Raw genomic sequence first — 25,867 nt, 5'->3', positions numbered from 1 at the left:
TCAAGCCATGCTGAGGTGGCGTCCTACATGCCACAACTAGAAGGACCCACAACTAAAAATACACAATTATGTACCGGGGGGCTTTGGGAGAAAAAGGAAAAATAAAATCTTAAAAAAACCAAAAAAAACCCCAGCTGCATCATGGGACTCTTAAAAATATAAAAGGTCACATTAAGAAATGATTTTCCCTCAGAAAACCATGAGACAAAGCCCTGTTTTCTATGCCTAATAGTACATTTAAAGTAAACAAGAAATCTTTCAAAGAGAAAGACTGAACACCAGTTTGAACTATTAAGGGAACTAAATATCTGAAAACAGAATTGTGAAGAACACGTTAGCTGACTTACCTGCAACATGCTGACTATCTCAACTTTGTTGAAGAAAATAAAAGACGTAAGAGTAGAAAGAAAATTCTCTTCAAATACAGATGGCGTAGGCAAAATGATGTCCTGAATGTACTGTACCCTATAAGTCTGATGTATTTTTTGTCTTAGTTCAGAGTCTGTTATTGGTATAACTTCCTTAAACTTTGCAGTTTTGGTCAAGAATTCTCTATGCCTTTTTGGCTGGGCTAAAGCAGGGTCATATTCAAGGCATCCCACGACATCCATGATACACTCATCAGAAAACATTACCTCAAACAGAGTTGCCTTATTTAGGAATAAGATTCCTCTAATAATTTCATACAAATGGTGTAAGCCTTCAGTGTTTTCTAGGTTCTCACAAGCTTGGAACAGCTGCAGTAGTTTTTTAATATAGCCTTCGTTTTCCAAGGCCAGAGCCAGCTTTTCTCTACGGATAGGTGAGGAGAGAACTGAGGTAACTAAGTCAGCAATCTCTTCAAGTTTATTGAGTTCACATGTGGGCAGGTCAATCAGATGACTGGTTTCAGGCATTTCTTCAAATCGTTCTTCTTCTGATTCATCAATGAGGTCTTGTGTTACTTCCACTGATGGATCCTTACCCTGAACCTAAAAATATCCAAGTATAGCGGGTTACCTTAAAATACAAAAGAATTCAAAATTTTGCAAATCAAATCACTGAGCATTGGATTTAAGTTAAAAAAACCTTGCAAAAAATCAATACTAGCAATACAGTCATTGTTAATTAAAAGTCAAGTCTAGAAGGGGAAAACACACGTAGTTTAGAGTCACTTTTTGAGTCTAAGTTACTCACTGCAGATCGTTTCACCTCTAAATTTCCCAGCTTAGAACTTATGGTGAACTCTGATCCCTGACAACCTGAATATTTCAGCTAATATTTTGTAGATTTGTGATGTCAAATTATGTAATAACCATGTGCAGCTGTTTAATAACTTCACTATATCTAGCAATTTTGAATTTTGCAGAAGGTAACTCTTCTGACTCTTAAATCACCATCACATTGGTCTGGCAAGGACTTTACTGAGGTCAAACCAAATTAAAACCCAATGCCTGTATATCCAAGAGTGAGAAAATAAGATTTCCTCAAATTACTTTTGAAATTCACTTTTGGAAAAATATTTGCTTTTGTTATGAGCCTGAAACTGCTCTATTCTTTTAAAAATTGGCATTCATGGAACATCTGTGATAAAGCCTCCAGGTTCTAATATTTAGATAAAAATTACAATATAATGAATAAAGAACTGTTTTATGATTCAGGTTGATAGCTCAAGAAGAGCATGGCTACCTTATAACAAATTTTAATAATTTACTCTAACATAAAAAAAAAGTTTAGAATTTTCCATAAAATTTTTCTAATTCCTAACATGAGAGTGCAATTACCCTCTCTTCTTCAAAAGCGCTATTTGTAACTTCTGGGCAGAAACTTTTAGAAGCCAGTGCTCTTATTTGCCACCTTTCTTTCGCACTTTGCATTGATCTTGCAAGTATTAAAATGAATTCCCTGTCAATTGGGGTCCCTGAGTGGCTCTGATGAGCACAGCCCCTTCCTCTCCAAGCCTGCCCCTCACTAGTCAAACAGCATTAGGTAAAAAACAAACTTTTGTTTTAATAAATCACTGAAATTTTAGGATGTTGTTACTACAACATAATCTGACCTTAACATTCTTAAATTCAGTCAACTAACTGTGCTGAATGGGTTTACAACAAATCCACACTATCAATAAGACTCTCAATGAAAATTTCTCTATCCTACACTCCTATCCTAGTACCTTATAGCTGTTGCTTTAAATTTTTTCCCTTTTCAAGTGTCAAAGACTATTACTTTCTCTTTAGGTCTCAGAAGAGAGACTTGTCCCCTTTGAAAAAAGTGGTCATTAGTACTCAACTTCCTCCAACACTCATCTTCTCCATCTCATGAGTTATCTTCACTTATTTCCTTCATTTGTTTCAAAGAAAATATCTCTACCATTTTCTGAGGTTAACACTTCCATATGTATTTTTGATTTCATGCTTTGTAAAAGCTCAATATATATCAACCACTTTAACTCTTTTTTTATAATTTTTTCCTCTCCAATGGTTCTTTCTGTTCTATCATTTGCCACTCCCCTTAAGATACTTATTCTCTGAGCTGTGACACTTTTCAGAGAGGAGTTCACCTTTCTCATTATAACGGGTTAAGAAATGACTGAGTAAAATGGTTTTTATTGAAATTGAAATTGTTCTTTCAAACGTCAGCAGTGACCTCCCAGACTTGAAAAGTAAAATGTATAATGTATGGTTCGGTGGAATACCATGCGGTAGTTAGGAGCAATAAACTAAATGCATATTCAGCAACATGCATAGATCTTAAAAGTATGGTACTGACTTGTGAGTAAAAGTTAACCTTGCTGGACCAGCAGAGTGGCCAAATCTCACATTCTTTCCAAACGTGGAAAAGTCTGGGTGAAAATCAATGACAAATGGGGAGGAGAAATAGTAAATTAAGGGCAAAGGAATGAATACATGGGTAATAAGAGGGAAATCCAGCATTAACACTGGTGCCTCAGGAGCGACTGGGAGCAAGAGATGATATTCTCTTAGCTCAGTTATACCAGAGGGATATAAGGGTGAAGCCACATGTTTACCAAGACCACCACTGCTGCTCTCGGAACTTGACAAGGTCGAATGGAAGCCTGTAAATAAACTTGATGAGTGACACTACTCAAGGAGACATTTTGTCATACAATATGATGATGAACTGGACCAACCGTTAACAACTACATGGGATTCTAGTAATGTGCCAGTATCTACTGACTCTTACTTTTCAGGTTCTACCTACCACCACACTGCAATATGGTATAATACTGGCATTGTTGATCCAACTACCTTATGTATATAAACCTTATGATAATACTGATATTGATGATCAAATATATTGGGAGATTAAGTTAACGTTCCCTCAGCATGTAATGCTGATAGAAAATGACTGGCCTGAGGAAGAAGTAGATTTTGTTAACCATCAGCTAATTTCTATGCTAAACAGTTCTGTGTAAGTTTACCATAAAATATAAAGTGCAGTAGATCAAGGACAGAAATGAGTAATCATATTAGTACAAAAATACGAAAAGTAAATCATGACTTTATAGCTGTTTCTTTAAATCTATCCCTATTCAGACTGGCTCCTCCAAATGTTAGGCATATTCATATTGATACTCATTACTCTGTCATATAAATGCTATGCTAAAAGCAGATGCTAGAACAAATATGATCATTTTGCTGTAAGAGAGTCTGGGCCAAGGTCCAAGGGGTGCCTTTGCAGTAAAGGATTAATCCTGCCAAAGAAAGGTTTGGCCCTTGGCCAGCCCCTGAAAGGTAACCTCTAAGCACTCTGAATATCCTGTCTAATAAGAGTGTTTTTGCTTATCTGGGGGCTTTGGCCCATGCCAGATATGCTATGCGTGGGTAACTACATGGTTTATGGTGGAGGTCTAACCCTGGAGGCGCTGGAAACTAAAGTCAGCCACATGGGTAGTCAGCCTACTTATATGAATAACCCCCAATGAAAATGCTGGACAAAGGTTTGGGTAAGCTTCCCTGGTCAGCAATACTCCATGCATGTTGCCACACATCATTGCTGGGAGAAGTTAACTGCTGTCTGCACAACTATCCTGGGAGAGAAAACTGGAAGCTCATGCCTGGAACTCTCCCGAGACCCTGTCTTGTGTGCCTTTTCCCACTGACAATTTTAATCTGTACCATTTTGTTATAATAAACTGTAACCACAAATATAACAGCTTTTTGGAGTTCTGTGAGTTGTTCTAGTGAATTAGTAAACCTGAGAGTGGTCTTGGGGACCTCCTGAAGTGTACAAGTGAAAAGAGTAAGAAACAAATTTCAGTGAAAATTTCTAGGACAAATGTACAAAGTCTTCAAGAATTTATGTATATCCAAGAACATATATTAAACAGTAGGTGCTGAGGTGTGGGGAGGGGAGAAATGAGGCAAGGTATAATCTAATATGCTGATCACTGGAAAATATTATCTACCAGATAAATTTATGTTCTGGCAGATGTGTAAATCAACACCGTATATCTAAATAAGATGTTTGTCTTCTGTTTTATTCATTCACTCTTTAAATATATACTGAGTACATACACAAAATGTGCCAGTTACCATGCTGGTATTAGAAGAGGAAGAATACAAAATAACACTTTTCAGGACTTTATAAAAAATGAAGATTAGTCTTTATATACTGTTATTAATATTCTGAACAGCCTTATAAATATTATGGTAAAGTTATCTTATATTTTTAAAATTTTACATCCTTCAGTATGCTTTCATTATTTTCACAGACCAGTTTTTTTTCCCCTTCTCATGAATGAATGAATGATTCAAGTTTATTGAATCGAGAATAGAATGGCAAATATTTGTGGATTGCATAAGTCTGCAACAGAAGTCACCTTTAGGTCTTAAATCTCACTTTACAGAAAACTTTGCCAACAAAATTCAATCTCAACCCTTAGCGAGCACATGAGAAAAAAAGAGGAAAAATTAGGACCTTCTTGCCATCACCATCCACAGGTTTAAAAATTGGCAAAACATAAACAGAAATAATAAAACAATCTGGAGTATATTCTATGTATATTGTACAAATTAAAGCAAAATCACATTTACTAGTGTTTTCAGCTGTTCATCAAGTGGAATTCTTCTATTTAATAATGTATACTAATAATGCTCCAGCAATACATGATGCATAGTAAGATACGAGGTGGAAAAGAAACAAATTATCTACTCCAGTTAAGAAAAGTTTAGTGATTTAGAGTGATATGTCACGCCATATGCCTTATATGGAATGCGAAGGTTCACACTACACTTTCTCGGACCACTTTATTATACTGTGTGGCACTGCTATTGGGAGGGCCAAGGAAAAAAAATGACTATGGTCAGATGCATAAAACTAACTCAAGAATCTTCAGTGATAAGAATCACCAGAAGGAAAAGCTGATATAAATGAGAATGACAATAGTCAAAAAACACTCTAATAGAATAATTATACTAGGCAACCACTGAAACACAGTGATCTCCATTTGCAGAAAATGGTAGTTAAAATGAATGTTATGATTAATTTAAAATTCTAGTTATCAGCTGTCATGACCAAGATTTACCAAGGGGCCATAAACATAATGTAGTATACTGAATGGGATCCTGGAACAGAAAAAGGACACTGGGTTTTAAGCTGAGGAGATCTGAATAAAGTACTGACTTTAGCTAATAATAATAGTGAATATTCGTTCATTAATTGTGACAAGTGTATGATACTAATCTAAGATGCTAATAATAGGGAAAACTTTGCGGGGGAGGAGGTGTATATACTCCTCAAGGAGGGGAGTATATAAGAACTCTCTGTATTTTCAGCTCACATTTTCTGGAAATCTGAAACTTCTAAAAAAAATCTTTATTAAAAAACGTTCTAGTTACCTGAGAGTTACTAGCTATCCTATATCCTGCTAGACTATAGGTTTCTCACGAAAAGTTCTGAGCACTTTTGATAACATTAGTGTCTGGGACACAGTATTCACAAATATTAGGCAAAAAGGTGACCAAATATTAAAGAAAAATCCAAAAGCCTTAGAATATGATTATTTAATCCTTTTTGGTTTTTAAAAGATCTTGACATTTTGTAGGGTATTAGTTATGAATATATGCTATCAAAATCTAAAGTGGTAAACAAAATTATGACAACTTTTTTTTTTAATTTTAAGTAAAAGAATTTGCTGTAGAACATAAGAGAAATTTCCAGGTTAGGTTACCAAAATCTCAAAGACATTCTCTCTCCACTTTCTAACATACATCTTTCAGGTAAAAAGAAAAAAAGAAAATTTAAGAACGCATGCAAATATAAGTTAATTATTTTAAAAGAAACTTACCTGACAAATTTTTTCCCAGATCTCATCACAGCCAGCTTTTTCCTGAAAACTTAGAGCCAGATCATAGTTTTCTGCTTCTGACCAAACAATTAATGTATCCTGTTTAAAAATAAAGATTCCTACATCATCACACTTGAAAAGAAATAACTACAAAATATAAACAAAAATCAAGAGGACAGAAAACAGCATAGCAATGACAAATGCCCTCTGATAAGTGCAATTAATGTACATTCAACTGACATCACATAACTATACTTTATCCTCTGCAACTTCAGTAATATACTGGCAATGAAATAGCAGCTTTGGTACTAAAAATGATATTGAGCAATTTTCTAAAACAAAAATTATTAAAACAGGTTAGCAGGCTCTGGCTCATGTTACCAAGATGGAAAGCCTAGCCATTCTTGGCCAAAGTGTAATGTAGACTGTCTAATCATCTACTTCCTACTGTTTCCAGAAACTCAGCTGTTTCACTCACTAAACACCCACCACCTACAAGTTTATCTTTCCCTTTAAGCTGGTTGTCAACTGGTTGCAAGTATAGGCTGACTAATAGCTGAAAATATCTTAAGGTTTAACTCTTTCTGTTTTTGCCTTTAAAACGCCTTTAGGGTACTAAGGAATGCAAAACAATGATGAAATGAAGATACTCACTCTTAGTATAACCAATGGCGCCTAGTTGAGCAGCTTAGGTCATAGAAAAATGAAGAATCCCCAGTTCAGGTCTAAGTGCTTTCCTAGAATGTCCTTAATTATACCCCTACCAAAAGGTTATGCTTTGACGAAAAAATTGTCAACCCCTTTATTAAAAATGAAGGTTTGGGTTTAAATTAAAACACACGTTTAAGTACTAAAATCACTATGCAACATTCAAATGAAACAGACACTTTTTTAAAGGATACATAATAATGAAAGTTTAATATGGCTAAAATTTTAATTTTTCACAAAATGCACCTTTGAATTTATACTCTAATTACCAAAAATATAACCTACAAAAACCTTATATTTAATAATTGTTCATCTGACTAGTACTTATAAATAGTATGACCTGATATTAAAAAATATAAAACTAAAAGTGAGCCCCAGATTAATAAAGACAAAGTCTTCAAAATGAACACTTTTCAATACTTTGGTAGCTCTAACCAGTAAATGAAAAATATCCTTTAATTAATCCAAGCCTCAGATTAATACTTATTTGCTGTGTAACCAGGTAAGAAGAACTGGAAATCTGTTTTCTAGCTTCTGCCTAGACATGATGCTTCTTGGAAGGGAAATTAACTACCAGGTATTGTAAAATTTTATTAGGTTGTTTTTTCTTTTAAAAGCTTTCAGGGGTTCCCACCATCTACAGAAGAGGTTTTGAAACCTCTATTAAAAAAACCCAGCAGATCTCTTTTTACAAATAAAATTTTACTAAGAATCTCCAAGTAAAAAAGGATAAAAACAGAGTTACTCAGGTTAAAGCACTAGCACTGTGTACTTTCCTCAGTCCCTGAGCCTTTGTCTTACAGCTCTCCTCAAAACAGCTTCTTGAACAGTGATTTCCAAAACTTTTTTAACAGTGTGTCTCAAATTACTTATATATTATATACAAAAATATAATGTTAGTATAGCAATACTTTATAAAACATCACTAAAATAGAAATAAAAAGATTTATATAAAGCTAAAATAAGCAATATTTTTAATGTTTGAATTTTAATGGCTCTATACCATTAATAATTAGCATTTTAAGAGCCAATAATACACTTAGGGTACAGCACACCCATAAGTGATGACAGATACAAATCCATACTTAATGCCATCTTTCTAATAATTCTGAACTTTCTGGGAGGGGCAACTTCTTGTAAGATCTATTTTATCACTGTTTCTGCTTTATCACTTGGGTGACAGCTTAGCCTAGAGTGAAAATGTCAGTTTGACCACTGTTTTGTTTAATTGCACTTATGTTATTGTTTCCAATCCTTTTTAGAGCTCTTGTTCATTTTGTGAGGGTTACAGATTGGTTAAAATGGGAAAATATCTGTAAACAGTTATCTGCACACATAGGCTACAATAATTCACAACAGGTGGGGAATACCTTTCACGGAAATTTTACTCTTCTCTCAGAATACCATGCTTATTTTTGACTCTTGATCACCTGACTTTACTAAATATTAGCAAAACTCAATTTCTTCTTTTGATAGAATCTATAAACAAGTTTCTTCTCAAATCTCAATGCTTCATCCTGTGCATTCCATTTTGGAGATTACTAGTACAAGAGAATGAAATCCAAAGCCCTTTATCCAGGCATCCAAGGCTCTTTCTATTTTGGTCCCAAACTACCTTCCAAGAGAAAGTGGAGGTAATCAACAAAGTCTGAATTAAGGTCACTTAGTCCTCCTCTTCATCATCATTTTCTTTTGTTCTTTCCTTCACATTCTTAATATAAAGTCTTTTCCCTAAGCCAGTCAAAACATCAGAAACTAAACGGGATTTATATTCAGAATCCTTCTTCAATGCAAAGAGGATTGACTTTGGATGATGGTTAAAAATACAGATTCCCATGCCTCTCCCCTGGGGACAGGTCTAGAGTGAGTCCCAAGAATCCTTACCTTTAACAAGGGTCCCAGGTAATTCTTTCAATAAGTCAAATTTGAGAACCTGACCTAAGTGTATCTCTAGTTGTTTGAAAGAGGATAGGGAAGTACCATCAGAGTAGGCACTTTCCAGCTCTATGTATCTATACCAAATGGGTGACAAATCTCACCATTCTTTCTTCCCCCTTCCCCACACCCTACTGTCTCAGTAAAAAGTACCAGGAAGAAACACTTCTTAGAATTGCTTATTCCAAGGGTCAGAGCAAAAGATTCTAGGTGAGAGAACATAGAGCTGGCACAAGAATATTTAAAATAACGAATGAAAAGTGTCAAATGGCAGGGTTTCCTGTATATCCAAGAAGCCTAGATACAGTCAAGCTCAATTTTTCATAGTAGGATCCGTTTTCAACCACTGTGCTTTGTGATAGTATATTTTTGCTCATCTGTGTGTGGCACACATATCTTTGGGATATTAATGCCTCTGTTTAAACCACGAGAAGCTTTGAGTTCTCTTCTACTAACTAAAATATTTAGTCACCACTATGTCCCATGGCAATCAGATTTAAAATGAGCTTGCAAGGAGAATGGGAAAAAATCAATTATATTTGGTCTGGGTGATTATGTCCAAGCACAGGATGGGAGTAAGACATGAGCTGAAGAAGCTTGAGAATTTAGCGTTTACTGAATCAGGTTTTCGCACTGCAGTATTATTGTAAGAAATAGTTATTTTCAATCTTATATATTAAAAAAAATTCTTGAGCTGGATACTGTTTAAATCAGAGGTTCTTAATCCAGGATCTAAATTACACTTGAAAATTGTATCTAAAACTTGGTGTATAACACCTAATTGGGGGAAAGTGTCTCTAGTTTTCATATCATGTTCACAAAGTATCTGTGACATACTTAACAGGGTCTAACAAACCAACGAATTCTGTTTTAGTTTTCCTCCCTGAACTGATACTTCAATTAACATGAATAAAATCCAGAGTCATGAAATATTTGAGATCCTACTGCTTGCCAGACTAATCCTATCCTTGCCCCTAATGACTCTGACAAAATTCAATACAGAGCTAAAGTTTTTCAAAAAGAATACCTGTTTTTCTAAAAAAGGGAAAACAAATATAAATAGATTATAGAATTCCATTTCCAGATTCAAAATCAATTAAAAATCTGAAAATGAGTAAGATTAACCAGACAAATAATGCAGCACCTAACTCTCTAGTAGTTCCTAATGGTAGCTGACCTAGTCTTTCTGAGATGGATTTTTAAAATATAGTGTGGTATAACATACAGTCCAGGACAGACATGATACTATTTTCAAACAGTAGTGATATCTTATCTTCCCCAAATCTGTGATATATTTGGATACAGTGGGAATAACCCTTGACTAGAATTAGGATCTGAGTACCACTATTTCTGTGACTTCAGCAAAGTACTTTGATCTTTCCTCATTGGAAAAGAGGAAAATGCTGCCTACATCAGGATTATAATAAGATTATTATGAATATAGTTCTCTTATTGAGCTTGCGTGTTCGGCACTGTGTCAAAGCATTTTTCAAACAATAATTTACAAATATTATATAAGACAGGTAGCAACTCTATTTAAAAGATGAAGTTCAGAGAAAATTTATTCAAAATCACATAGCTAGAAATATGGAATTAAAACACTTAAGCGTGTCCAATTCTAAACCCATCTGTCTAGACCCCGAACTAAGAAAGACACCCCCCTCCATCTGATTCCCAAAGATTCCTCATTGGTCTCCTTTCAAACCACCATCCAGAACACATCTCTATCCATCATCCTGCCCAATCTTTCAAACCTAATCACTCACGTCCTCTACTCACACACCTGATCTTTAGTCCAAAGTGCAGAGTGGACTCTATTCATTACAAATTCATGCTGTCATTTTAATGCAGCATTCAAAATTGTAGAAATCTCTTTCTCTCTTGTATACTCATTAGCCCATTCCCCACGACTCTCAGGCTAAACCCCAACACCCTCAATTTTATTAGATTGTTTTGCCAATTAAGAGATAGATACAATAAAGTATGATCCTTTTCATCTCTACCTTCATCTCAGTGGATGCTCTTCTAACCAAAACCTAGAATATTCTCAATTTTTCTCTTGTAGGATATTAAATAGCCATGTGATGACCCATTGGTTCTTCTTTCCTTACCGAAATTCTGTTCTCCCTTGAAGACAACACATTTTCCTGATTCTCTACATTTCCCAATTGCTTACTCTTCCTGTTTACTGGATCTTCCTTTTATGTCACTATCAAACATCTAATCCAGCAGCATGCCCTGTCAATTCTGTCTTTAATTTATATCTCAAATACATTCATCTCTTTCCATCTCCACTATCACCCTAACCCAATCCAACATTATCTCTTGCTTGGGCTATACTGCAATCTCCCACCTAGTCTTTCAGTTATTGTCTCTCTTCAATTCCAGATTGATGTTACTATTTTGGATAATGTCACTCCTCTGCTGAAAACTCTTCAAAAGCTTTCAAATGCACTTCAAAAATTCAAACTAAAGATAGTGATCAACCCCTAAGCAGCAATCAATCAAGTATTATTGGATGAATGGATAAATGTGGATAACTCAACAAGGCTCAGTCTTAACCTCTGCTCTTTTCTCAATTCATATCTATTCTCTCAAAGGAGGTCCTCTCTTGCAGCTAAAAACAGCACTCAATGATTCTCAAATTGGAATCTCCTGCACCAAACTCTTACTGTATCTCTCGTCTAAGATGTTCATTATAAGACCTTTCCATTCATTTTACTATTGCTTCAAACCTAAATGAAAAAAAAAGCAAGATCAGAACAGTATATATCATGCTACCATTTATGCCAATAAAAAGGAGAATATATATGTGATTGCATGCATATTTGTTTACACATCCATAAAGCCTCTACGAAAATGTACAATAAACTGCTAACGCTGGTGACCTCCAGCAAGGGAAACCGTATGGACAGAGTCCAGTGTCCAGAGTAGGAGTGAGACTTCACCAAATACCTTCTGAATTTTTAACAATGTGAATGTACTATCTATTCAAAATAAACAAAGCCTTTTCCCAAATTATTAATGTAAACCTGCTTTCTTCTCAACTTCCCAGTTTCCGGAGAGAACAATCATTTTCCTGGTCCTGAGACTCAAAAATACTACTAGTGACCTTTGACTGCTTTTTTCATATTTAATCATTCACCAAATCTTTCAGCACTTTCTTGAAAATATCCTGGAGCTCTGTTCCTTCTTCCTAATTACATTTACTACACTGGAACAGACTTTCATTTTCTTGTATCTGAATTATTGCAAAAGGTCTTGCTACCTAAAGCTCTTGTTTTCCTCTCCACCCTCAACTCATTATTCATGACATTGCCACACTGACTTCCTAAACACAGCAGTATCACTTTCATCATGTGAGGCCCCTACTCAAGAACCTATAATGGCTCTCCTTTTGTTTAGCAAAGCAAGTTCTCAAATAAAAAAACCTCTGCTGCAAACAGGCTTAGTACCTTTTGTATCAGGTGTACTACTCCCTTCCCTATTACAGTTCCTTCAGCAGACACCACATAGGAAAGTGAAGATTTTCTTAATGATTCTGGCTCTAAACAATCTCTCCCTTTTCAAATTTTCTACTGCCCAAGTCTGTGGAATACAAGCTGCTTTTTATAGTATTTTGCATTGGCGTATACTTGCTGTACATGCTCAGTCAAGAAACTTAAACTTTCTGTGCCTTAGTTACCTTATCTGTGAAATACTTTCATGGGCTTTCAATGAGGACTGGGTTAAAACATTTTATCAGCTATTTTATTACCATTCTATAATTGTTTCACCTGTTATGTCTTGTCTTCCAATAAAACTGAGGATGAGAACTTCCTTATACTTCTTTCCTAAACCCAATTAACACACAATTGTCTTAAATATAAAAGGTACATATCCCTATGACTCCACTTTTGATTTAGTCAAGATCAGTGGGACTGATTCTAAATAACTTAAAATTTTGACACATGTATCAGGCACTTTATTTCATGTTCCACTGTTTAATCATTCTCTTCTCTTTCCAACGTGTTTAAAACACTTAAGTTTACGGGCTTCTTTAGGCTAAGTATATCTTCTCTTTCCCATTAACTACTTCAATATTGCCCACTGTAAGTAAGAAGGAAGTGATGTGAATCGATGACCTATCAATATTGAGTCGTTTGACATTCAACTCAACTCATTCTAACTTATTTTGAGCCCACAATTCAGTAATTTGCCTTTGGAGAAAATTTTAAAAAGATGTATTTTGAGCCCACAAATCAGTACTTAGCTCATTTTAGAACTGTGATGTTAAAGAATGAATTTATTCAATGTATTTTAATGTCAAGATATCCTATGAGCTATGAATGTCTTATTCATTCACTCAAGGTTTTTATGAGAAATCCACTAATGATCAATATACTTCATATAAATTTTGGAAATGAATGATTTTCTAGACTAATTTATTGAATAACTTAAATGATGACATAAAAAAAGATAATTCTAACGAACATAGAAAAATATCCATGTGTTTGGAAATCCCAATTTGTGTAACATGGTAAAATGTGCAAACTGAACAAGATTTTGGTGAAAATATGAAAAATCATATGTATTACAAAAAAAACAGTTTAACACAACCACCAAATGGCTTTTGATTTCTATTAGAAAAGTGCACTCAATTTAAACAAAAATAAAGAAAACAGGTGACTCCATTTACGCACGTTTTTTCATTCTTATATACAAAGCTTTTCCATTATTCTCATTGCCAAAAAGTTCTCTTATACTCTAATGTTTAGTAAAAAGCACCTCAATTAGAAAAATATATATTAAAAAAGCCCAATAGTATACTATTTAAATATGATTAATTATAGAAAACACTTTCCCAATGGCATAAAAATTTTGTTTTAAATAAAGACTTTTTCCTCCAATACATTAATTTTCTAGCAGAGGAACATTACACATGACACATGTCCCAAAGTTTCTAAAGTATTTACACATCCACTGTGTATTTTTGGACTAATGCTGGGGGACTATTTTATACACAAACCTCTGCCATAATGTGATCTTTCCAATAGTAACAACAGCTAAAGGAACTTGTACACGATTTGAGAAGAATACAAATTATAACTAATGTAGGGAGTCACATTTAAAAACACAGTTCCTGAGAATTTAATATTCATGCAGATAGGAAAAAAAATGATCACGTAATATTAGCATTTCTTTCCCCACAAATGAGCACGCAAACAAAAAACAAACCAAAAGTGGCTATCTGGCAAAATTAAGAGCAGTGACAGAGAGAAACCTGCCTGGCTGACTCAAAAATTAAATTTACTTAAATGTCTACTTTAAACGTCTAAGGTATAGGAAACATCTTTAAGTGTGCAATACAGAACAAATGTTTAATCTGATTCTCCACCAAAAAAGACATAATATTTTCTAAGTAGAGGAAAAAACTATTAATTGAACATTAAAAATTTTAAAAATATTTCAAATAACTGATTAAGAATTTACTGCATACACAAAACAACTGTTTAACAATTTTACTAATAATGCACTATGCGATAGACATAATTTCATTCCTCCGATTGTGTGGTATGTTTTGGGGCATCCAAATTTTCATTGATCTTGAAGAAAATAGGCATTGATGATGTAAATAGAATATTAAAATAATTTATCTTTGCCTTCAAAATTTTCTGCTATATTTACATTACACACTGCACACAGAAAAAACTGAAAATAATCCAAATGTCTCACAAAAGGTATATACCATACATCAGAATACTATACAGAGTTTTTAAAAAAAAATCAACTAGATCTACATTGTTAACATAAACAAATCTTCAAAATAACGTTTGAGTGAAAAACGAAAGTTGTAGAATACATTCAAGAGTACGAGATCAATTGTGCAAAGTTTAAAAACACATGAGGGACTACACAGTATTTATGGATACATACATACGCAGAGAAGGTATAAAAGCATGTACAGAAATAATACACATCAACTTCAGAATAGTGGTTACCTACAGGGAGGATGGAGAATGGATAGAATGAGATGGGTACAAAGGGGGCTTTAACTCTATCCACAATGTTCAACATTACAAAAAGATTAGAGGCAAATATGGTATAATGTTAACATTGTTAAATTTGGTGGTGTTACACAGACATTCATTAGATTATTCTTCGTACTTTTCGATTTTGAAATCTTTCATAATAAAAATGAAAACATTCACAGAATAAAGAAAAGGTTGAATCACTGCTGCCATTTCCAGATTAAATAATTAGGCATGGTAAAGCACAACACAGGTTTTCTTTTCCCAAATAAGACAATAAATATTAACAGAAAACATTACAAAATTGGCAATGTACACTTTTGTAAAGTATCCATTGATTATTATAATAAAAATATACAACAATTATAGAACAGGATTTAAATGCTTCCACTCCAAAAATCCTTTGCCTGAGTCAAAGGATCTAACTTTACACCACGAACAGGCTTTCCTCGATTTTAAAGGTACCCCTTTGAATTTTCTTCTATGCCATTTCCTTTAAATGTGATTGAGAATAAAAGGCTTAGTGTACAGGATATAGAAGAGACCTGGCTAACTGTAGTTAAATAAGATTAATGAATACATAGTATTCTAATATAACCTAAGAGCAGCTCAATTCAAAGATAAATTACTGCCAGTACAAAAACTTTCACTTTCCAGTTTGAAACTTTTAACCTGCAAGGAAAATACATATGGTCTGTAACTCTGTTTACCAAACATTTTTTTCTGGTCAGGAAAGATTTCCCATCTTTGTCAGATTAATACTTCCTTGATCACAGATGAAGTCTTTCAAATTAAAGATAAACAACTACTTGCCTGTTGTTTCTGATATGCAGTGTTTGGATTTATCTTTGATTCCAAGAGCAGTGATCCTGAAAGATACAAAATAATATTTCTAAGTTTCAATTTACAAAACCCTGAATAAAAAATCAGAATCCACATTAAAAAAACAAAACAATTACCAAACCAAAAAAACATATTCTCTTCACCCAACTAGACATTTGAAGTAATCAACTGTATTCGAATTAACATTTTTCTCTCCAGATCCAGGCTTCACATTTAATTTAGAACCTATCATCCTATCCCCATACACACTTAAAGGAAAAAATCCATCTAAGATCAGCATTCAGACCAAGAATATAAGGAGACTAGGTGACTATTAAAGTTTTATTGAAATGAAAGTTTTACGGTCTAAATGACCACCACTTGAAGCCAAACTCTTTTTAACAAAGTTATTTTATTGTTATTTCCAGATTGACAAATAAAACAAATTGCAAAGGACCACAACAGGGATCTAAGTACTTAGTACACAAATTACAGAACTGCATTTATCCTTTTTGCTTAAGAACACAAGGAAGGATATCTCATGTAGAAATAAAGGTCCATGACTTTTTAAAGTAAAAGGGAAAGTGCAAGAGTACAAATATCTCAAGAATAAATCTAAGATTGTTATTTTTCTACTGTCTGCACATATCAGTCGCTCAAAATGAGGCATTCAGATTACAATGAGAAAAATGTTTTAACTACGGCTCTACATTTTATAATTTAAAAATTCCTCACATATGACTCCTACAATAAATCAACGAACAGAAGTTTACAATCAGCTTTGGTGTCCTAACTTGTTTAGGGTGTAAAGTATCCACTTTTTCACAGCACTCTCTACAAAAACAGCCTGGAGGGATCCCAGAGTAGAGATGTGTATGTGCTTGTGCGTGCACGTATCGTGGCAACAGTCCGCAACAGACCCAGAAAGAGATGGCTTTTGGTATTCCCCAGCACCTGTCGACTGTGGCAACAGGGGCTCGTTGGTAACAACGGTTAAAGAAAAAAAAACTGAGAAAGAAAAGTTTCACTAAATCTTTTGTACTGGACATACAATGGATAAGAAAATAAAAGATCAACAGAGGCGATCAGCTCCGTAGGACCAGCAGATCACTAACTTGTCTCTCATTACCTCCTCCCTTATCACTTCCCCTCTTCAAAAGAGGACTGACTGGAGAGGAAGGGGTCAAATCCTTAATAGGGCTAAGAAGCGGGGGAACGGAGAATCGGCGTCGGACTGAGGAGCTTTCCAGGCAAAGTAGTTTGTTTTTACCGTACAGAAGTGCAGGCACAAAACCAACGCGCTGTCCCAAAAGGTGGCAGTAACAGTACTCGGCCCAGGGCCTAAACCCCAGGGCTGTGCCCAAACCGGAGGCACTGTCCCCTAGCCTACCGTTCCAATAACCTTACCGTCGGACTCTGCCCGAACCAGGAGCGACATTCCCTTGAGCTCCTCCACATAAGTGGAGGAGACGTGCCCGGTGCCTCGATCGTCCCATTGCCGGTCTTCGTTCAGGGTATAGACCTTCACTCGCCGTCGCGTATCCGACATGGTGGCTGCTATCCTCACCGCTCCAGCCGCCGCCTCCTCGCTCACCTCGTCCGCGCCCCTCACTCCTGAGAGACGGTAGCGGCGGTGGCGGCAGCGGCGGCGGCGGCTCCGGAGAGGCCCGAGTTCACCATGGCTATCAAGGTTCAGCCGCGGGAATGAGCAACGAGAGCCACCGAGACCTCTCCGCCCACAACCGCGGTTACCTCTTACTTCACCCCCGCACACACCCACCCTCCCCTCCCTTCTTCGCCCAGAGCTCGTTCGGTCTCCCGCCGCCGCCGCCGCCGCCGCCGCCGCCGCCGCCGCCGCCGCGGTAACTACTACAGATCCGCCATCTTGAAACCCGATTCTCTCTGCCTTTCTCTTCCTCCTCCAGCAGGATCGCACGGGCTGTCCTAGCAGGGGCTACGGCGGCCGACGAGTCCAACGCGCGGCGCCCTCACTTCTACATGCACTTCCCGGCCCAGTTGTGCTTGGCGTTCTCGCGATGCGGGGTGCTGGACTTTGGTGGGAGGGCCTAAGGGCGACTTCCTCCTCTCTCGGCCCCGCCTGCTGGCGCGGGATCTCGGCCAAGTGGGCGGTTCTCGCGAGCCCCCGTCCGCAGGTGCCGCGAGACTCCTCTGTGTGCTGGCTGCAGCAGCTGAGGGGTGGCTCCGGCTTCGTGAGTTGTCTGGCGGCGCTCGGCGTGCGATGACGGGTGAGACCCAGCTCTGAGGAAAAAGCAAAGCCACCCTGGGAGGTACGCATCCTTGGACAGGACTAACCCTGTGCAAAAAGGAAGGAAATGTGCTCGTATTCCTTAACAGAAGCTCACACTCTCAGCCTATGTGAGAAAAATAATTTTAAACCTGTTTCTGTGAAGACGTAGGAACTTTGAGCCCTTTCAAGCGACCCGAGCCCACTGAAGCTCGTTATGGAGTCTGTTACAGTTAAGCCTCTCCTCAGGCAGTGTTCTTTGGATCTTCAGGCGATTATAACGTCGTAAAAAAGTGTGTTGACAGTTTCCTATTTCCCGCCAGAGCGTTTCACCGTTAGGCTTTTGGTAGCTGGCCATTGAAAAGCATACTTTCCGTTTCATGAAAATACACTGCCCTTCCCGTGTTTGTAACCTCGGAAAATAAGTCTTCAGATACGTTTAGGGAAGTGGCGGGAAGCCACCTTCCTATCACCTCTAAGAGCACTCTTTTGATATTTTTCAGTTTATCTGGCGGGTATTTCTTGCGTTATCTATCGGGAGGTCTTCGGCGCTGAATAAGCGAGCGAGGAATTCTCTCGGCATTCACGTTGTCAGACGTAGCCCGGTGGACACAGGGCGAGCACTGGGCAGTGGTTGGTTTCATTCCCGGTTCGATCTTGGTAGAATCCTTTTATTTGTTCTTTAAGACACCCTCAGCTTGTTCAGCCGCCAGTTCTTTACATCCGTTAGCCTGAAAGATGAAAACCAGGCGAGATGCACACGTTGACCCTGCAGCGCATCTTGGGAGTTGTAGTCATTACCTATCAATGGTCTGGTCAAAACGTGGTTATGTTTTGACCAGATGTTGTGCGTGGACACCTTTCAGCGGTGCACATAACGTGAGATAATGTCTTACACAGAGCAGATGCATGATAAAAATAGATTCTAATTTAAAATTCTGGATAGGTAGGAGTTTTTAATCTAAAGAGGACCTCAGAAAATGTATTTGAATTAAGTAGTTATAAAATACATAACAATAGAGCCCATTAATTGATATAACTGATGTGGACAAAGTGCATTTTGAGCCCAGAGAAATGTAGCATTTCTATCCGGGATCAGAGAAAGCTTCAGATAGATAACTTCTGAGCCTGATGTCAGAGGATCTCTGAGTGGGAGTTTGGTTTGCAAAGGTTTTTGAGGCTGAGGGGACAGGCTGAACGAAGTCATAATGTGTTACTGACCTAAAAGAACTTATATGTGAGTTAAAGGAATGGAAACTATACAGAAGTCACTTTAACACTATACATGTTAAGAGGTTAATATCCTACAAATAGATCTAACTCTGGACATAATTGTGAAATAAGATGGGTCATTTCCTGTATTTATTCAATCATTCAATAAATGTTTGTTGAGCATATACTGTGTGCTAGGCACAGTTCTATATGGTGAATAAAATAGAAAAAGACCCTTTTCTCGTGGAGCTTACATTCTAGTGTAGGGAGGCAATAAACAAATATATGCCAGGTACTCATAAATATTATGACCAAAAATAGAGTAGAAAAAGGTTAGAGAGTGAGTTTGGGAAGTATAATGATGTTTATTGAGGAAGTCCTCTATAAGAGAGGCAGTCAGCCAGCCATTTCCGCAGGGGAAGAGAGAGCTAGGAAGCAGGAACAGCAAGTACAAAGGCCTTGAGACTGCAGCCTGCTGAGTGAGTGAGAGGGAAAGCCTCTCTCACACTCACTCACACTCAGGAAACCAGTGTGATTGAAGTGGAGTGAGAAACAGGGAAAATGGTGAGAAATAAGGTTGAGAGTGGGGGAAAGGCTATTTTGAAGAGCCTTGGGTTTTACTTTGAATGAGTTGCAAATCTGTTGGAGAGTTTTGAACTAAGGAGTGAAATGATCTGACTAAGGTTTCAAAACATCCCTCCCATCTTTTCTTCAGTATCTCTTCTGGTATATCCCCTAAGATCTGGTGACCCAGAGAAAAAGAGAACAGAGTTAAACTCCTAGGACTCATCTCTCCCTGTTGCTGGATCCTCAGGCACACGTTCTTCCTTGTTTTTTTCCTTCTGCGAGGCCACAGCCATTACTCTCAATCTATTCTACTGCAATCGACCCATCTCTAACATTTGTAGGGATGGATATTTGCAAGGTTCAGGACAAGTATACAAATGCAAGACCATATACTGTAAGTCTAAATTTTTTCTTGAGGAAGATTAGCCCTGAGGTAACATCTGCTGCCAATCCTCCTCTTTTTGCTGAGGAAGACTGGCCCTGAGCTAACATCCCATCCATGCCCATCTTCCTCTACTTTATATGTGGGATGCCTACCACAGCATGGCTTGACAAGTGGTGCCATGTCAGTACCCGGGATCCGAACTGGTGGACCCCGGGCCACCGAGAAGCAGAACGTGCGCACTTAACCGCTGCGCCACCAGGCCCGCCCCCGTAAGTCTAAATATTTAATAGTTAGTCAAGTTAACAAACTTGACTAGTTAAGTTAGTTAATGTCAAGCTAACAAACTGTTAAATAAAACATATTTTCTTCTCTTACCTTTGATATACCTTGACAAATATATTTTCATAATGACCTGGAAGCCAGATTCAAATCTAGAGTTCTTGAGCTCCTCAGAGTTCCAGAGTCTCTCTCTGGTCCCTGAAGCCCTTAGCCTGCCTTCCTTTTCTTCTTACACCTCAGCTCTGTCCTGCACTTTGATAGCCCTTATGTGCACACATGGAATACCCCAGCCTCCTGTCCAAGCCCTGTCTACAGTCCCTGAATGTAGTTATCCCTTGGCCACTCCACATGAGGACAGAACTTGAGAAGAGGACTGTGCAGACCCTGGAAGCAGGGGATTCCAGAGTGCCCAGAGCGTGGTCTAGAAAGGGGAGACTGGGTTCCAGGTGGACATGTCCCTTGGTTCCATGGGCTTATCACCTCAAGGAGAGAAGTACAGACAGAGGACCCTCTAAAACACAGGGCCCAAGTTGGGTCTGAGGGCGGTACTGCACTGCAACAATGTGTTTTCCAAGCAAAAGTTCTTTTCTTCAGGCCGTCATCAAAGTTCACTCCAAGAGTTCGTGTGTGTGTGTGTGTGTGTGTGTGTGTATAATTACATTATTACCTTTTTAAAAAACACAAATAATGGAGTACTGTGCATGCTGTTGTACAGTTGTATACCAGTTTATTTAAACCATCTATTTATGTATATATGTGTCATTTCCAGTGGTTTGCAATTTCAAACAATAAATGATTATACAGAAGTTATTTCATGTGTGCGAATATATTTGTAGGTTAAATTCCTGGAGCAGGGTTTTGCAGTCTTCGCATCACTAACATTTTGGACTGGATAATTCTTCATTGTGAGAGGCTGTCCTGTGCATCACAGGATGTTTTGCAGCATCCCTGGCTTCTACCCATCAGAATACTACCAATCAGCCTTTAGTATTGCATCCCCTCTGCCAGTTGTGACAACCAAAATTATCTCCCATCATTGCCAAATGTCACTTGAGGGCACATTACATTTTTTTTAATTTAAATTTTTTATTTATTTATTATTTTTTTGAGGAAGATTAGCCCTGAGCTAACATCTGCCGCCAATCTTCTTTTTGCTGAGGAAGACTGGCCCTGAGCTAAGATCTCTGTCCATCTTCCTCTACTTTGTATGTGGGACGCCTCCCACAGCATGGCTTGATAAGCAGTGCGTAGGTCTGTACCTGCGATCGGAACTGGTGAACCCTGGGCCATCTAAATGGAACATGCAAACTTAACTGCTGTGCTGCGCTGGCCCTCACGTTACACTTTTTTTTTTTTTTTTGAGGAAGCTCAGCCCTGAGCTAACATCTGCCAGTCCTCCTCTTTTTGCTGAGGAAGACTGGCCCTGAGCTAACATCTGTGCCTGTCTTCCTCTACTTTATGTGTGGGATGCCTGCCACAGCATGGCTTGCCAAACGGTGCCATGTCCGCACCCAGGATCCGAACCGGCAAACCCCAGGCTGCCGAAACGGAACGTGTGCACTTAACTGCTGTGCCTCCAGGCCAGCCCCCACATTACACTTTTTAATTCTTGAGAATTTAAAAAAATATATTGTTAACATCTACATGGTGAACTGGGTTCTCAGTCTAATTGACTCATGTCCTCAAAATGTGAGGCTTTCTGTTTTTACCTTTCCCAATTCTGTTAGATATTTGTATGAAAGAAACTTTATAAACTTTTTTTTGTATATTCACTCATTTTTTCCTTATGGTGATTAATCTTTAAGGCTTCTCTATTTAAATAAACCACTAAAACTGATAACCTGTATCCTCTTCAGCTACATGCCTATTTCTTTTCCTTTTTATAGCCAAACTGTTCAAGGGTTGAAGTTGTTTATACTCCCTTCATTTCCTCACCTTCACTCATTTCTATGTTGAACCCATTCTGGTTTCCAGCAACCCCCAGCCCTTACCAAGAAGCTCTTGATAAACTCAATAAAGACTTCTATGTTGATAATGCCAATGGACGTTTTACTTGATATAAGTTAAAATAGACACCTTGACCACTTCCTTCTAGGAACACTATTCACTTTACTTTCTTGACAAATAACTGTTGCCTTTCCTCCCAGCTCTTTGATTACTGCTTCTTTGTGTTATTTGCTGTCTCATCCTCTATCCAACCATTAAATACCAGGAGTTCCTCAAAGGCTCAGTCTTAGTTTTTCTTCTTCTCACTCTAGACTCTTTCCCTAAGTGATTTCAACTACATCCCTTGCTTCAGTTTCATTTATATGTAGATGATTCATGAATTTATATCTCCAGCCTAGACCTTCTTTCAGAGCTCCGGACTACTATATCCACATGCTTATAGAACACCTGAAATGGCTCAAAGGTAGCTCAAGTTCAGCATGCCCCGAACTGAACTCAATCTTTTTCTCTTCCTTCGTATTCGGTTCTCTTCTGTGTTCTCTATTTCAGTGAATAGCAAGTTATTCAAGTCAGCGACCTGGATGTCATCCAGTTTGGCTATAAAAAGGAAAAGAAATAGGCATGTAGCTGAAGAGGATACAGGTTATCAGTTTTAGTGGTTTATTTAAATAGAGAAGCCTTAAAGATTAATCACCATAAGGAAAAAATGAGTGAATATACAAAAAAAAGTTTATAAAGTTTATTTGTTTTGTTTTAAACTTGTATTTATTGAGAACTTGACATGTGCTAGCCATTGTTTTAAGTGCTTTGGGTGTCTTTTTTTTTTTTAACTTACAACCACCCATATCGAGTCATCACCAAGTTCTGTTGATCCATCCACTTCTCTTCATTTCCAGCAGCACCATCTTCTTCCCAGCTACCATTATCTCTATCCGCACTACAGAGTGCCTGTAGGGAAGCATGGTATTTGACCCCGTAATCTCAATCATCCCTCCTACCCCATACCCCTTCCCCATTCTTTGAAATGGACAATTTATGAACAGTTTTTAAGCCTCCTACCTCACCGTTCCAACAAAATTATTGCTCTAAATTTTCTCATAGAGAAGTTCTGGGGCTACCACTGTCTTTAACCAGAACCACTGCAATATAGTCTCCTGCTAGGCTCTTTGAATTTACTTGAACAGTTCATTACCCCTCTTCCCCCAATCTCTTCTCCACTGTACAACCAGATGATCAAGCTAAGCTGGAAATTTGATCATGTTGTCAGTCACCATTTCCTCTTGTGTCCTACTCCTTTATGTTGCTAAAAATCTTTCAATAGTTGGAATCCTTTATATGATTGATAAGGCCCTCTTGGTCCTGCCTCTGCCTATCTCTCCACCTACATCTTAGAACCCACATAACAGAGGCTGGCCCTGTGGCCGAGTGGTTAAGTTCATGCGCTCTGTGTTGGCAGCCCAGGGTTTCTCCAGTTCTGATCCTGGACGTGGACATGGCATTGCTCATCAGGCCATGGTGAAGTGGCGTACCACATAGCACAACCAGAGGCACTCATAACTAGAATATACAACTATTTACTGGGGTGCTTTGGGCAGAAGAAGAAGGGACAAAAAAAAAGATTGGCAACAGTTGTTAGGTGCCAATCTTTAAAAAAAAAAAAAGCCCAAATACAGTTGGCCCTTGGTATCACGGGTTCCACATATATGTTTATGATCTGTGGTTAGTTGAATCCATGGCTGTGGAACCGCCAGATGCAGAGGGCCAACCAGGGGACTTGAGCATGGGTGGATTTTGGTATCCTCTGGAGGTCCTGGAACCAATCGCCTGTGGATACCGAGGGACTACTGTACTCTTCTTCCAGACCCTCATGCCCCTGCTTGCCGTAGTGTCTTTGTACAGGTGTTCTTTTTGTTTGAACTTTCTTCCTTCCAATCATCTCCTTGAGATGTCGCCACACTTATCACTTCCGTAATGTAGCCTTCCCTGACTCCCCTAACTAGTTCAAATCCCCTTAGAATGTTACAAGTAACAAAAAAATGAAATTAGTTTAAATGATAAAAAGAATTTATTGGATCATGTGATTGGAAAGTCTGGAGATAAGTTGAACCTCAGGGTTGATTTGGTTGAGTGACTCAACAGTATCAGTAAGAACTTGATTTCTTTCTGCCTCTGAATTCTATTTTCTGCTCTGTCAAATTCATCCTAAGCCTGACTCCTTTTGTATCTTAAGGTGGTAACCAAGAGTTCCCAAGGGTACATAGTTCTTAATCCACATCAAAAGAGAGTTTCTTCACATATCCCTAGTTGCATTGTGATTAGACTAACGTAGGTCACATGCCCACTCCTGAACCTCAAGTTTTGTCAGGGAATGTTAAGCACTGATTGGCTGAGGCAAATCAGGGTCTATCCTTGGAGCTGGGGTTGGGGTTAATCCCACCCAAATCCCGTGGATGTTACACTATGTGATATGGGTAAAATTGATACTAGGAAGACAACCAGAGTATCCATTTTATCTTCCTATTACAGATTCTTATAGCACCATGCACCCCTCCATTGCAGGATTTGTCATACTTGTAGCTTTATTTGTGTGATTTCTGATTTAATAACTGTCTACATCTAGATGAAAAATTTCCATTAGTCTAGGGAGCTGTGTTTTTTCTCACCATTGTATTTCCAGGTGTGGAACATAGTAGGTGTGGAACATAGGGTGTGGAACATAGTAGGTATGGAACATAGGGTGTGGAACATAGTAGGTATTCAATAACTATTGAAAGATTGAAGTTTGCTTTAGAAGTTTACTACTCAATTTTACAATCCCCCTGGCAGGTAATTTAATAACTACCCCATCAGCTCATTGAGATTAGACTACATCTTTGAAAGCTCCAGGCTGGTATCACTAATTTCTATCTCCAAGTAGTCAATTCTTGACACATCACTGCATGCTATTTGTGAAACAAATTTGAGCATATTATATTCTTTTAACGTCTTTCAATAGTTTCTGATTTCTTGTAGTATAAATTTCTTTAGGTGGCATACAAAGCTCCTCTGGTTTGGCCCCTACCAAACTCTGGCTCTCTACTCTCAAGAGCAAGGCTATAGACTGCTGACATTTCCTGGGGTGATTTTTTTTCAATCATAGCCCCTCCACCATTCCTTACCAAATGTTTTTAGAGGTCTTTTCTCTGGGGGAGTCTAGTTTCTCTAAGTACTCCCCCATATCCTGCTTGGGTTAAGGCAGGGAAGGAGGCTAAAGGCCCAACCAACTGTTTGATATTCAGGCTTTCACTTAATCCCTGCTTTTAACTCTGCTTCATAATCTCCTACCATCTACTGTGACAAAAGTCTCCAGGTCAAGTCTCTCTCATTTTAGGAAATAAATCTCAGTCTCCTGAGGTGGTGGTGGCAATGTTATAAGAGTATGTATGGGTATGAGTGTGTGTGTGGAAGGGGATGGTAGTCCTTTGGTT

The 25,867-nt window shown here is 37.9% G+C and overlaps 1 protein-coding gene and 1 long non-coding RNA gene across 8 annotated transcripts in view; one reads left to right on the top strand and one right to left on the bottom strand.

Annotated features, from left to right (window-relative positions):
- The window catches only part of PPP4R3B (protein phosphatase 4 regulatory subunit 3B), a 67,415-nt gene extending 46,160 nt beyond the window's left edge, over positions 1 to 21,255 (bottom strand). For both annotated transcript variants that reach the window (XM_008512709.2, XM_008512710.2), the window contains exons 1-4: positions 17,173 to 21,255; positions 15,757 to 15,812; positions 6,290 to 6,388; positions 348 to 971 (exon numbers count right to left, since the gene is read on the bottom strand). In XM_008512709.2, the coding sequence (XP_008510931.2) occupies positions 348 to 971; positions 6,290 to 6,388; positions 15,757 to 15,812; positions 17,173 to 17,314 (921 nt within the window). In that variant the 5' untranslated portion in view covers positions 17,315 to 21,255. The remainder of the gene's footprint in view (positions 1 to 347; positions 972 to 6,289; positions 6,389 to 15,756; positions 15,813 to 17,172) is intronic.
- Positions 17,845 to 25,867, top strand: part of LOC103546256 (uncharacterized) — a 389,543-nt gene continuing 381,520 nt past the window's right edge. For 2 of the 6 annotated variants that reach the window (XR_011526078.1, XR_011526077.1), the window contains exon 1: positions 17,845 to 18,053. This is a non-coding gene — a long non-coding RNA (uncharacterized lncRNA). The remainder of the gene's footprint in view (positions 18,054 to 25,867) is intronic. The other 4 variants (XR_011526081.1, XR_011526080.1, XR_011526076.1 and 1 more) reach the window with 3 other exon arrangements.

The sequence above is a fragment of the Equus przewalskii genome, chromosome 14 (assembly GCF_037783145.1).
Source record: "Equus przewalskii isolate Varuska chromosome 14, EquPr2, whole genome shotgun sequence".
NCBI classification, from domain to species: Eukaryota; Metazoa; Chordata; class Mammalia; order Perissodactyla; family Equidae; genus Equus; species Equus przewalskii.
This window is presented reverse-complemented; position numbering and strand designations above follow the sequence as displayed.